This window comes from Dipodomys ordii, unplaced genomic scaffold (genome assembly GCF_000151885.1).
Source record: "Dipodomys ordii isolate 6190 unplaced genomic scaffold, Dord_2.0 Scaffold31, whole genome shotgun sequence".
Lineage (NCBI taxonomy): Eukaryota > Metazoa > Chordata > Mammalia > Rodentia > Heteromyidae > Dipodomys > Dipodomys ordii.
The window spans coordinates 10,924,834-10,938,591 of NW_012267247.1; the positions used below are offsets into that span (position 1 = coordinate 10,924,834).

The 13,758-nt window shown below is 40.3% G+C and overlaps 1 protein-coding gene across 1 annotated transcript in view; it reads right to left on the reverse strand.

Moving 5' to 3' along the window:
- Positions 1–5,515: 5,515 nt before the first annotated feature.
- Positions 5,516–13,758, reverse strand: part of Akap10 (A kinase (PRKA) anchor protein 10) — a 67,655-nt gene continuing 59,412 nt past the window's right edge. Inside the window, exon 13 of the mRNA XM_013016346.1 lies at positions 5,516–7,112. Coding sequence (XP_012871800.1) covers positions 7,107–7,112 — 6 coding nt within the window. The 3' untranslated portion in view covers positions 5,516–7,106. The remainder of the gene's footprint in view (positions 7,113–13,758) is intronic.

A 13,758-nucleotide genomic window follows, 5' to 3' on the forward strand; every position in this document is an offset into this window, starting at 1 on the left:
AACCCAGGGCTTCATGCATGCAAGGTAAGCACTCTACCACTGAGCCACCTTTCCAGCCCCGATGGTGGTTTGAATGAGGTCAGGCAAGGCCGTAGAAGTGGCCCTAGCCAGGGACAGGTGCTCATGGGCAATAGTGATGTGAGTCTCAGAATAGTTAGGGGTTTGGGAGTGGCTACTATTACATATGCCAGGACTGTGAGGAAATTGTGTCTAGAGGGAAAAAGGCCATATAGAATGGACAGGCCCTGGAGAGAGATTGAGACAGTTAGATTGTGAGTCACAAGAGAGGAGGGGAAATATAACTAAATCACTTCCAACAACTTTCCTTACTCAGCATTTATCATACTGAGTTGTCAGCCCTGAGCACCAGTATATTCCTAGCAACTAGGACAAGCATAGCACAGGTTCCTTTGAAATGTGTGCTACTGTAAGAATCAGATAGAAAAAGATGAAAAGAAGAGAAAAGACTAAGGTACTGGTGTTCTCTGGGAGGGACTCAGAAAGATCAATAAGGAAAGACAGGTCAAGACCTTAGGGGGCAGCTGGCATCAAAGGAAGGAAGGAAGGAAATAGACAGGATTTGTGCAAAAGATTCCATAGGACCCTGAGTATGGTTTTGACTCTATTGGGACCCAGTGTCTAGCAAGGGGATTGAAACTAGGAAACTGACAATTATAGACTTTGAACTAATCTTAGCCTCTTCTAAGTCTCACTCCAGAAACACTGACCCTCATGGTCTCAGATCTGCCTGGGCTCCCAAAGACAGAAATTTACCTAGTGTTTGGATTTTTTTCAGACCTAATAAACACCTAGTACTAACAAAGTCTCAAATTTACCTTTTGTTGTTGTTTTTATTTGTAGCTGGCATTTTCAATAAGTGGGAATGAAAATGTTCATTTCTCAAGTTGCAGGAAAGACTTTAAGGCAAAGTGTGGTCTTTCAAAGCTGCAATGTGTATAGAAATGTTAGGAACATAAATTGTTAGGTTCTATCTCAGACCTACAGAAACTGGAGGTTAGGCTCAGCAACGTGTGTGTGTGTGTGTGTAAACAAGTCTTCCAGTGGATTCAGACAAGGCCAAAGTTTAAGAACTATTTTTTTGTTTTGTTTTGAGACAGGGTTTTGCTATGTAGGATAGACTGGTCTTGAACTCATGATCTTCCTGCCTTAGCCTCCGAGTACTGGCTTTACAACAGGGATACATCACTCTGACTAGTTATGAATTTCTGCTTTAAGGTAATGGATTGAATATTTTCCATTTTAAAGCCACATAACCCAAAGTTTTCCTTAAGTTTTTGACACCTGCTATATTGATGGTAAGATGAAAGAATGAAGAGAAACAACTATTTGTGGCCTGGCATAGTAGTAAGAGTTAACACTCGATGTCTAGGTTTGAGTCCAGGCTGTGTGATCCTGGGAAAATTCATTTATGACTAAAACCCCAGTCTCATTTATAAAAAGAAAAAAAAAAGCACTCGCCTTATACGATTGTCATAGGATGAGATGTGATCAATTATGGTAGCTATTATGCTTAAAGCAGAACTCACAAGATCATCATTCACAGAATTAGCCTAATAACTAAGCTAGGTTTTCCAAGTTCATGATTTAATATCATACACATGCACAAAATACCTTATCTTTGTGTTTCTACTTTCCAATAATTATTATGTCCCAAAGCTCTGCAGAGCCATGGAACTGAGATTGATCCTTGGAGCACTACTTAGCACTAACTACCCTGTTCAGAGGGACTAGCCTTGATGGTCAGACATAAAGATTCTGACACGCTGTTCAATACCTAAGTGCCCAAACTCCCAGTTTTGAACAATACAGTCATTGGTTCTCATGCAAGAATTATGCCTCATTAGCCACACACCACCCGCCCCCCTCCCCACCCAAGCTGCAATTCTTGTGGTCTTAGTGCAAACCTGATGATTTCCAGGACTTTGGGAGGGTAAATCATGTGCTCAAAAGGTAATCTTAAAAAAAAATACCAGCATAAATTTATTTGCTGGTGCTGGGGACTGAATCCATTGCTCTACTACTGACCTATACCCCAGTCAACCCATTTTTAATTATTAGTTTTTGGACAGGATCTCACTATATAGCCCCATCTGGATGGATACTTATCATGATGATCTTACTATGATACTTACTGGATGGTCTCAAATTTATAACTCCCCTGCCTTAAGCCTCTGGAATGTTGGGATAATAGGCATATAGCATCATGCCCAGCTGCTACAGATTCTTTGACAAGTTATATGGCATGTGTGATACTATGACATGGGCAGAGGATAGATTACAATCATTTAGGGATGAGCCTGAAGACACATCCAGAAATTAGAAAGCTGAAGCTGAGGGAAGTGTCACACATATCACAATCCTGATCTCTCTCATTTGTTCCTCGAAAAATTATAGCCCTCTTAGAACTGAACTTTAGCTCACTCTTTTTTCTTTCTTTCTTTTTTTTTGGTGTGGGAGGGTATCAGTTATGGGCTTAAACTCAGGGCCTGGGCATTGTTCCTAAGCGTTTTCACTCAAGGTTAGTGCCTTACCACTTTGAGCCACAGCTCCACTTCCAGTTTTCTGGTTGTTAGTAGGAGATAAGGACTCTCTTGCCTGGGCTGGCTTTGAACTGCAACCTTTAGATTTCAGCCTCCTGAGTAACTAGTATTATAGGTGTGAGACACCAGCACCTGACTGGCCCACTCCTTCTAGCACCTCTTTGGCCAATTACTACAGACTTGCTGACCCCAGAAAACCCTCCTGCCCTGTTACTCACAAATGCTACCTAGGGGAAACCTAAGGTATCTTACTAGTGCCAGTGGGTGGTGGATGCAAGAGGCTTAATGACTGCAGGTAAGTTCTGGCATCTCAATGTGTGAGGGCAGGTAGTCTGAAAGCAACAAACTGATGAAATATTTTTTTGCATAAAATTACTAGAGCAAGGATATTTACTTTCTTTCTTTCTTTTTTTTTTTTGGGTCCGGTCGTGGGGCCTGAACTCTGGGCCTGGGCGCTGTCCCTCAGCTCTTCAGCTCAAGGCTAGCGCTCTACCACTTAAGCCACAGCGCCACTTCCGGCTTTTTTCTTTTTTGCTTATGTGGTGCTGGGGAATCGAACCCAGGGCCTCAGGCATGCAAGGCAAGCACTCTACCACTGAGCCACCTCCCCAGCTGCAAGGATATTTACTTTCCTCTGTGCCAGGTAAGCAGATGGGCAAAAGACCTTTTTGAACATGAATACCCTTGGGGCCTTTGCTTACAATGGTCCCCTCTGTGGCCACCCCTACCAGTCCAGAATCCTTAGTACCTCTCACCCTATTCTGAGCCATTCCTAACACTCCCAAGCTGAGAGGCTTTCTCAGGGCTCACTTGGAAAGAACGTCAGAGTATGATTACAAGCATGGACTTCCAAGCTATAACCACTTACTAACCTTTACTCCCCTTTTTTTATGACTTTAGCCAAAGGCCAAAGATTAGCACAATACATGCAAGCTGTCAGCTTCAGATTTTGTTATCCCATTTTAAACTTTTATTAGTTACTCATTAGTCAAATTGCCTTCTATTTCTATGTTTGTTATATTGCTAAAAGTAGGAATCATGTTTACTCTTCAGCAGGGTATAGAAAAACATGAAGGGGTTTTGTTTTAAGACTGGATTCTAATATTGACCATCCCACAACAAGTGGGTTGTGAGGGAGCTTTCTGAAGCCTAAATAATTCCTTACTATCTTTTAGTTCCATTAGGTTAGGACTTCACTTTGAGTGAGCACATAAGATGACCAATGAAAGGTTACTAAAGAATTCCACTTCTGGCCGGGCGCTGGTGGCTCATGCCTGTAATCCTAGCTACTCAGGAGGCTGAGATCTGAGGATCGCGGTTCAAAGCCAGCCCGGGCAGGAAAGACCGTGAGACTCCTATCTCCAATAAACCACCAGAAAACTGGAAGTGGCGCTGTAGCTCAAGTGGTAGAGCGCTCACCTTGAGCTGAAGAGCTGAGGGACAGCGCCCAGGCCCAGAGTTCAAGCCCCACGACCGACAAAAAAAAAAAAAAAAGAATTCCACTTCTGGGCTAGGAAGGTGGCTCAGTGGTAGAGCACTTGCCTTGCATGCATGAGGCCCTGAGTTCAATTCCCCAGCACCACATAAGCAAAAAGAAACAAAGCCGGAAGTGGTGCTGTGGCTCAAGTGGTAGAGCGCTAGCTTTGAGCAAGAGCTGAGGGACAGCGCCCAGGCCCAGAGTTCAGGCCTCATGACCGGACCCCACCCGCCCCCCCAAAAAAAGAATTCCAGTCCACAATGCAGCAGTACTTTGTAGATATAGTGAACAAAGAAGCATTAGGGATTAGGACAGTCTGATAGTACTTTAGTCAAAGTTCTTTCAGTAACATTAGTAAAAATGAACTTCAGGCTGATTTGGGAGAAAAAAAAAATCAAAATTTATTTTAAGCATACCTGAGAACTGACTAGAGTCCAAGGCAAGGAGAAAGCAGAAACCAGAGAAGGCATCGGGGTTACCAAGGGCAGCTGCTCTCAGGCTTATCCATGTGGTGCCAGCTCCTGCCTTTTAAGTACCCCATCTAAGCTATCATCCAAGCCACTGTCACAGAAGGTGACTGTTACCTCTTCTTAACATAAAGGATTTGGTGGATCAGTACTGCTATGTTGGGGGGAAAGGGAGAGAAAAAGTCATAGTGCACAAACATGGCTTTCACACCTGAGCAGTGGGGATTTAGTCAGGCAGGTTTCCAATAGTGTCATTAGAGATGCCAGCTGTTGTTTCAGGTACCTAGCTCTCAGTATTTAAACACAACAGTTATAAAGTAGAAAGTTGTATTCTACAAATTCAGAATGACTTAATGAGTCAAAAGCCCAGCACTAACACTCACTTACATTTCATAAAGCTCTACTGAATATTGGAACCCAAGTAGAAAAAAAAGTTACAAAAGATTTCTTATTTTATTGCTCTTCACTGGATTTGTTTGACATCTGATTTATACTTTTATCATATTTGACAGAAGTGAAAACACATCAAGTTACAAATATTAGTTTTCTCACTAATATTTTTACTTTTTAAATAATATGTGTTGATGTCAATGATTATAAGGATACAGAATGTTCAACTAGTTACTTCAGCCTATAAAACCCTGCCAGGGTATCATATTTTGTGGACACACTGCATAGAGCCTGGAATACAGTAAGTGCTCAATGTTAGGGGAATACAATTCCAATTTTAATGTAAGTACAAGGATCTACTTTAGATCAAATATTAAAAATGGCTAATAATTTCAGGCCACACTGCTTCTATGACTCTTAGCAGGTGAGGCAAAAAGAAATAACTGAATTTCAAGTCTGCTATTTTTCCCCTTACTAGAAGTTTATAATTACTGGGATCTTTAGCTTAGAAACATAAAATGTACACAAAAGACATGACTAGAAATTACCTTAACCAAAAGCACTAGTTAAGTCTAAAATCTTACAGAAATTGTTTTTCTAAAACATGCAGAGGCGCAAGAGTTACTCCAAACCACATTTTATTCTCTGACTTTTATATTGCTTTCTTTTTGAAGTGTGAAACAATGTAAAATGGATAGAAATATTTTGTTAAAACAACAAAATGAGCTAATCACAACATACATACCTAATAAAAACCTCAGTCCTATTCCTACATTCTGAACACAAGGCTAAATGGCTCATGTTCCGGGTTTTTGTAAAGCAAGTGTTATTATTAGGAAAGATCGATATATTTCAACCAAAGAACCACAGATACCCTGAAAGCAAAAAGTTGACACCATCTTAAATAGAATTCATATTTATATATTTAAAATCAAACACAATTAAATAGAATAATGTTTAAGTACATGAATACTTCAACTTTAGAAGAATAACAGAGGTGGTACATAGTACCAAAAACTTATACACAGCCTTTTTGTTTCTTCTGTTGATAAAACGGTGTGCCTGTATACAATCAATATTGCAACGGAATAAATTCTCTATTCATTCAAGACTTTCTCAAGGACAGAGGTGATAATTATATACTTATATATATATATATATATTCATTTTTATTTTTGTAAAGTCTCAGTAAAAGCAGTAACACCTAAGAGAAGATTGGTGGACTGTGCTTGCCAACTAGAAGGCCCTGACCATGGCTGTGCAATTCTGAAGCAAAGCCAACTAAGCAGAAGGAGAGAAAGTGTCCCATACTGTCATGAAGACAGAAAGGAAAATGACCAACTGCACACTTCCCATTCATAGCAAAGAAGGGGGAGGCCTTTCTCCCTATCTTATTTTTTTTTTGAAGTACAATCTGGAAATAACCATTTTGTTCAAGGAAAAACTGGAGTGATCATTGCATTTCCCGGCAACTGGAGTGCAGAATTCCAGAGGAACAAGTCTAATGCTCAAACAAATTTTGCCCTTTTTGTTAGCAGGGGAGAGACTGTAATGATACTGCATCTCAGAAGCAAGTATAATGTCAAAATTGCATACTGCCTCCAAAGAGAAGGATAACGTCACTGAAGCTTGACTTGTGCCTTGTCAGTTTCCTTCTAAATATGTGCCTCTGTGCAGTACACTACATAAGAATCCTTACCTTTTTCTAAGCTGCTGGCCCCATACTGCCACTTGGAGCTGGCTGGCTTTTTGTGGGTAGAACTGAAATGGTTATTTTAGGAGACAAAGCAAGCACCTCTGCCATGTATTTTCTGCTACTGCCAGGAAAGGATTCCTGCTACAAGAATTTGCATCAAATACCAGCTTGGTGTTTATCTACCTCTCACAAGATGTGGTCCCTGTCCCAGTGGGTAACTCTATCCTAAGTGGACTACTGGCCACTGGAAAACTATTAAATTTCTAATAATGTCAACAATACCACTTTGTATTTTTGTGACTCACTGTGTGAATATCATGTGCATCATTTGTGTCTATATGTTACTCTGCATTATGGTGGAAATTTAGGATTGTCTCCTATTCTTTCATGGAACCAATAGTGATCTACCAGTGAACTCGAATACAGTGCTCTGTTTTCATTGGCTGTGTTGAAGATTCCAACCAAAGGAGAAAGTTCTCTTTTCAAAAGCAGATTTCCTTATGTGTTGTCTTGAGTCATAGCTGAAAAAAAAAGAAAAAGGTAAGGTAAATTATCAGTACAGTACTCTTTACAAAGAGTAAAAAATCTCTGATCTGGTAGCTAGTAAGATCAAGCTAAGGACACGGAGTCTTTCCCTTTACTTAGCACCAGGGAACAAACATAGTATTTGTGAGATGGGACATGCTCCTTAAACAATTCAGTAATGACATTCGGTATCTATTCACACTGTAAGTTCAAGTATACTGTATGGGCGAATTAAATGCTGGAGGTTCAAAGCAGAGATTAATATGGGCTAAAGAGACTGAATGATCTTGAATAGGTTTAAGACTGCTCATACAAAATTACTGTATGAGAATTAGAAGGTTTTTTTTTTTTTTAGTTTTTATGTTCAGTCTCTCTATTTACTAATGAGAAAATAAGGCACTGAAGAAGAAAAGCCACTTGTAGAAAGTCACATATCTTACCTAAAAATGGACTCAAGGACTGGATGTGTAACTTATCAGAAGAGAACCAGCTTACCATTCAGGAAGCCTTGGTTCAAATCTCAGCACCACTCACTCACTCACTCACTCACTCACTCATTGTGATTCCTAAAGTATAGGCAGGACAGATGCCCTGTTAAGCCAAACATAAGCCAAGCAAACTCAAAAAACAAAATATAACTTAAAAATGCAAAGTACCTGATAAAGAAATCTGAACATACAAGTCAAAACAAAAAGCCTGAATTTTAAATATGTGTTTTCCAAAATGGTTTATAAAGAATATTTTCTTTCATTTTTCTTTTTTGCCGTGGTCTTGGGGCTTGAACTCAGGGCCTAGGTGCTATCTCTATGCTTTTTTGCTCAAGGCTAGCATTCTACTACTTGGGTGGCAGCTCCACTTCCGACTTTTTGGTAATTGGAGATAAGAATCTCATGGACTTTTTTGTTCTGATCTTTGGTTCTTAACCTGAGTAGCTAGGATTACAGGCACAAGCCACAAGCGCTTGGCTGAACATTTTATTGTCAAAATATTTAGTAATGAAATGAACATGAGGAATCACAAAAATAATTACTTCACACTTTTTTATACACCTTTAGCTTGTTCTTTACTATTTTAGGTTCAACTGAGCCAGAAGATAAATATAGACAAACACAATTACACTTATACAGAAAAGAAGATAGTTTGCAACAGTACACAGAGCTTTTGTTTAAATAAGCTCAGTGAAAAAAGTTCATACAAAATCTGTAATGATAATTCCCCAAAAAAAGGTGAGACAGCTAGCAGGGAAAGGGTAATACTGGACCTAAGCAACTACAATCTACCCAAAGTTGTATATGGATGTCATCAAACATAGTCTTTGGTCAAAGTTGTATGGATGTTATCAAACATAGTTTTTGGGTGAGGAGTATGGTTCACATAGCATGATTAAGGATTTGGTTTTGTGCTTCCACACCACAGTTTTTTCTTAAAGGATTCATCCAACAAGGAATGTGGCTTAGTGGTAGAGTGTTTGCCTAGCATGCATAAGGCCCTGGGTTCGATTCCCTGGTACCATATAAACATAAAAAATAATTTTTATAAAGAGTCATTATGTAACTATAACTCCTTTGTACATCAACTTTATAATAACAATAAAAAAGTTAAAATAAGGCTAGGAAGGTGGCTCAGTGTAGAGGGCTTGCCTCACATGCATGAGGCCCACATAAGCAGAAAAAGATGGAAGCGGCGCTGTGGTTCAAGTGGTAGAGTGCTAGTCTTGAGCTGAAGAGCTTAGGGACAGCACCCAGGACCAGAGTTCAGGCCCCATGGCTGACAAAAAAAAAAAAAAAAGTTAAAATAAAGGATTCATAAAGACATTTTTCCTGATTCAAACTTTCTGTGTAACGTAAATAACGCAGGAGTAGTTTAAGGATATAAGCAGAAATTCTCCAATCATATTAAGTCTTTATGAATAAACCAAGAAGAAATAAAACTAGAAGGAACTAAGGACATTTGGCTTGAAGAAGGTGCTTTATGTGGCTCTCAAAGGTAAGATCAGAACTAGTTTGTGAAGCTACAGAGAAACAGAATATTAGATTTCACAAGGTCAGAATTCTAGTAACAATGAATAGATGTCTGACCTCCAAGAAAAGATGGTAGTTTGATCACACACAATTAATTTGTTCCTTCTAAACCCAGTACTTTAAAAACCACCACTATCACCACAACCTCTATAAATACATGATTAAAAAAGAGGGAAGAAGCTAGGCACTGGTGGGTCATGCCTGTAATCCTAGCTACTCAGGAGACTGAGATCCTGCCAACCTGGGCAGGAAAGTCCGTAAGAAAGCCGGAAGTGGCTCTGTGGCTCAAGTGGTAGAGCACTAACCTTGAAGTGAACAGTACAGGGACAGTGCCCAGATCTAGAGTTCAAGCCCCACAACCACCACCACCACCACCAACAACAGCAAAAAGAACATGAGAGAGAGAAGAGGAGGTAGCATTGATACCTCTGGTAAAGGGAAGGGAAGTAAAAAAGTGAAAACACCACTTGTTAAAAGCTCATTTTAGAAGCAGTTCTCAGTGACTGTTGTACATCTAATCAGCCAGTGACTATCTTTAAAGCTCAACTTCAATAAAAAAAATCTGATTGCTTCTCTGAATAAAATAAAACGAAGTATCTCTGGGCTAAAGAAAACTAGACATGCCTGAAGGCACAATATTGTACTGACAAGAGGATTCAAGGAGGGGTTTAAAATAATGAAGAATCCTAAGTCCCTTCTAGCCTTGTCACACTGGCTCCTGGATAACTGGTGGCCTAGCTTTAATTTAAAAGACAAGAGACTGGTAAGAGGTTTCTCTGTGGAACATCACCAGCCCATGAAAAAAAGAACTTCAAAACATTTCTGAGCCAGGTGCTGGTAGCTTACTCTTTTAATCCTGGCTACTTAGAGGAGGGTGAGACCTGAAAGACTGATGTTTTAAAGCCAGCCCAGGCAGAAAAGTCTGAGATTCTATTTCCAACTAACTGCCAAAATGTTGGACTAGAAGCATAACCCATGTGGTAGAGTGCCAATTATGAGTAGGAAAGCTGAGAATATGAGGTCCTGAGTTGAAGTCTGGTACTAGTACACAAACACAACTGTTTAACATTAAGAAATTGCCAAACTGTTTTATTTCAGTAGTACTGGGGTTCAAATTCAGTGACTTACACTTGCTAAAAAGGCATTCTACCACTTGAGCCAGAGTCTCAGCCCTGTTTTCATTATCTTTTGAATACTGTCTTGTTTTTTATTGGGAGTAGCCAGGAACTTCTTACCGATACTTTCCAGCAGATGGGTTTTTATTGTTTTTTTTTTTGGTTGAGAAATGATCTCATGAATGTTTTCCCCTACGTTGGTACAGAATGGGGATCCTTCTGATCTCTGTCTCCTAGGTAGCTAAGATTACTGGCATAGCACCTTGTCCTGCTAAATTGTTTTGTTTTTAAAGGTACTAGGGTTAAACTCAGGGCCTAATCCTTGCTAGATAAGTGGCTTACCGATGAGTCTTACCTTAAGCTCCCAAAGTGTATTTTCAAAGTGATATTACTATTTCCATTCCCATCAGTGATCAAATTGTTTCATGTCCTTGACAACACATGGTATTCAGTCTTTTTTTGCTGGTCTTGGGGCTTGAACTCAGGGCCTGGGTGCTGTCCCTAAGCCTTTTTGTTCTAAAGGCTAGCACTCTACCACTTGAGCCACAGCCATTTCTGTTTTATTTTTCTGAATAGTTTAATGGATATAAAGAGTCTCACAGATTTTTCTGCCCAGGTTGGCGTCGAACTGAGATTCTCAGATCTTAGCCTCCTGAGTAGCTAAGGATTACAAGAGTGAGCCACTAGTGCCCAACTTTGTATTCAGTCTTTTAAATTTTAGTGATTCTGTCTGGGAAGGTGGTTCACTGGTAAGTGCTTGCCTTGCATGAGGCCCTGGGTTCCATTCCTCAGCACCACATAAGCAGAAAAAGCTGGAAATGGAGCTGTGGCTCAAGTGGTAGAGCACTAGCCTTGAACTGAAGAGCTGAAAGACAGGCCCAGAGTTCAGGCTCCAGGACTGACAAAACAAACAAACAAACAAAAATAAAAGTGATTCTTTTGAGTATGAAGTCAAATATCTTTGTGACTTTAATTTGCATTTCCTTAATGGCTAATGATGTTGGGGTTCTTGCACATCAGTATTGGCTATTCATTTATCTTCTTTGTGTAGTATTTATTCCTATCTTTTGACCCTTAAAAAAAAAATCAGGGGCTGGGAAGGTGGCTTAGTGGTAGAGTGCTTGCCTTGCATGCATGAGGCCCTGGGTTCAATTCCTCAGCACCTCATGAGCGGAAAAAAAAAGTCGGAAGTAGAGCTGTGGCTCAAGTGGTAGAGTGCTAGCCTTGAACTGAATGAAGAGCTTAGGGACAGTGCCTAGGCCCAGAGTTCAGGCTCCACGACCGCTATTCACCCCCCCCCCCAAAAAAAAAATCAGACTGGAAAGTGGTGCTGTGGCTCAAAGTGGTAGAGACCTAGCCTTCATCATAAAAGCTTAGGGACAGGGCCCAAGCCCTGAGTTCAAGCCCCATGACTAACAAAAAACAAAAACATCAGCCTATAAACTGAAACATGTCCCTCATCACAACCTTTTGAAATTCAGAAAAAAAATAATTTTTTATAAAAAAAAAGAGTCTTTAGAATTCAAGGCTTATTTACATGTTCTGGATACAACTCTTAGAAAGATGTTTTTCAGCTAGGTGCTGGTGGCTCAGGCCTGTAATCCTAGCTACTTAGGAGGCTGAGATCTGAGGATCACAGTTCAAAGCCAGCCTGGGCAGGAAAGTCCGTGAGACTTTTATCTCCAATAAACCACCAGGAAACCAGAAGTGGCTCTGTGGCTCAAGTGGTAGATGCCTTGAGCTGAAGAGCTGAGGGACAGTGCCCAAGCCAAGAGTTCAAGCCCTACAACTGACAGGAAAAAAAAAAAAAAGATGTTTTTTACCCAGTGTTGGTTACTCACACTTATAATCCTAGCTATTCAGTAGGATGAGATCTGAGGATCAAAGCTCAAAGTCAGCACAGGCAGAAAAGTCTGTGAGACTCTTATCTCCAATAAACTATTCAGAAAAAGCCACAGGTAGGGCTGTGGCTCAAGTGATAGAGCATGCTAGCCTTGAGCGCGAAGAGGCTCAGGGACAGTGCAATCAGGCTGAGTTCAAACCCCAGGACTAGCAAAAAAAAAAGGTATGTAGTTAAGCCTGATGTCTTATGACTGTCCAATGTCAGTGCTTGGGTTTTAAGAATGCACTAACAAAACCCAGCACTGGTGGCTCACACCTGTAATCCTAGCTACTCAGGAGGCTGAGATATGAGGATCATGGTTCAAAGCCGCCTGGGCAGGAAAAGTCTGTGAGACTCTTACTCAATAAACTACCAGAAAACCAGAAGTGGCGCTGTGGCTCAAATGGTAGAGCGCTAGCCTTGAGCTGAAGAGCTGAGGAACAGCACCCAGGCCCAGAGTTCAAGTCCCATGACGGAGCATTAAAAAAAAAATGCACTAACAAACCCATATATTACCACACATGGCTAATGCTCCTTGGGATTCAGGGCCATATGGGTTGCGCTTAATCACTTGAGTCAACTACTAGTTTTCATTAAGTGTTATCCTTTTCTTTTCTTTTTTTTTTTTGTTCCTCCTGCTGATATTGGAGCCTGAACAAGGGACTTGCAAGGCAGGTGCTCTACCAAACTGAGCCACAGCTCTGGCCCGGTTTTCAATTGCTTAATTTTGAGATAGTTTTGCTTCCTGCCCAGTGTGTGCCTAGACCACAAGTTGCTTTGTTAGTTTCCTGTTATTGCTAAGATGATTGGTATGTGCCACTGTGTCCAGTTTCCCTCTATTGAGATGGAATCTTGTCAAATTTTCTGCCTGAGCTAGTATGAAACTATGACCTTCACAAAGCTGGCTGTAGCTTAGAATTATATGCATGTACCACTGTACCAAGTTATAGTTTGAGAAGGGGCCTTGTGAACTTCTCTGCCTTGGTTTGCCCCAAATTATGATTCTCCCATTTTTAGTTTTCCAAGTAGTCAGGATTATAAGCATGAATTGCCAATACCCAGATTATCCTTTCTTTGTATTATTGGATCAGTTTTCTCACATTTTGTCAAGGATTTTCCATGTATGTTCATAAGAGAAACTACAGTTTCTCTACTTATAATGTCTTTGATTTTCAGTGTTGGCTGCACAGGATGAGTTAGGAAATACTGTGCTCTCCTAATATTTTTGGAACTTTATGTAGAAATGCTATTATTTTTCTTAAAATTATATCTGAGCATGAAGCTCTAAGGAATAGTTTTTAACTAGAGATTCAATTTCTTTAATAAATGCAGTGTTTTTCAGGCACCAGTGGCTCACACCTAGAATCCTTGCTACTCAGGAGGCTGAGATCTGAGGATTGCAGTTCAAAGCCAGTCCAGGCAGGAAACTGTGAGACTCTTATCTCCAATTAACCCCTCTCCCCGCCCAAAAAAAGCCACAAGTGGAACTGTGACTCAAGTGGTAGAGTGCTAGACTTGAGCAAAAGGACAGTGCCCAAGCTCAAAGTTCAAACAAAACAAGCAACCAACCAACCAGGATTATTCAAGTTTTCTATTTTTTTTTGAATGTGCTTTCATGCTTATT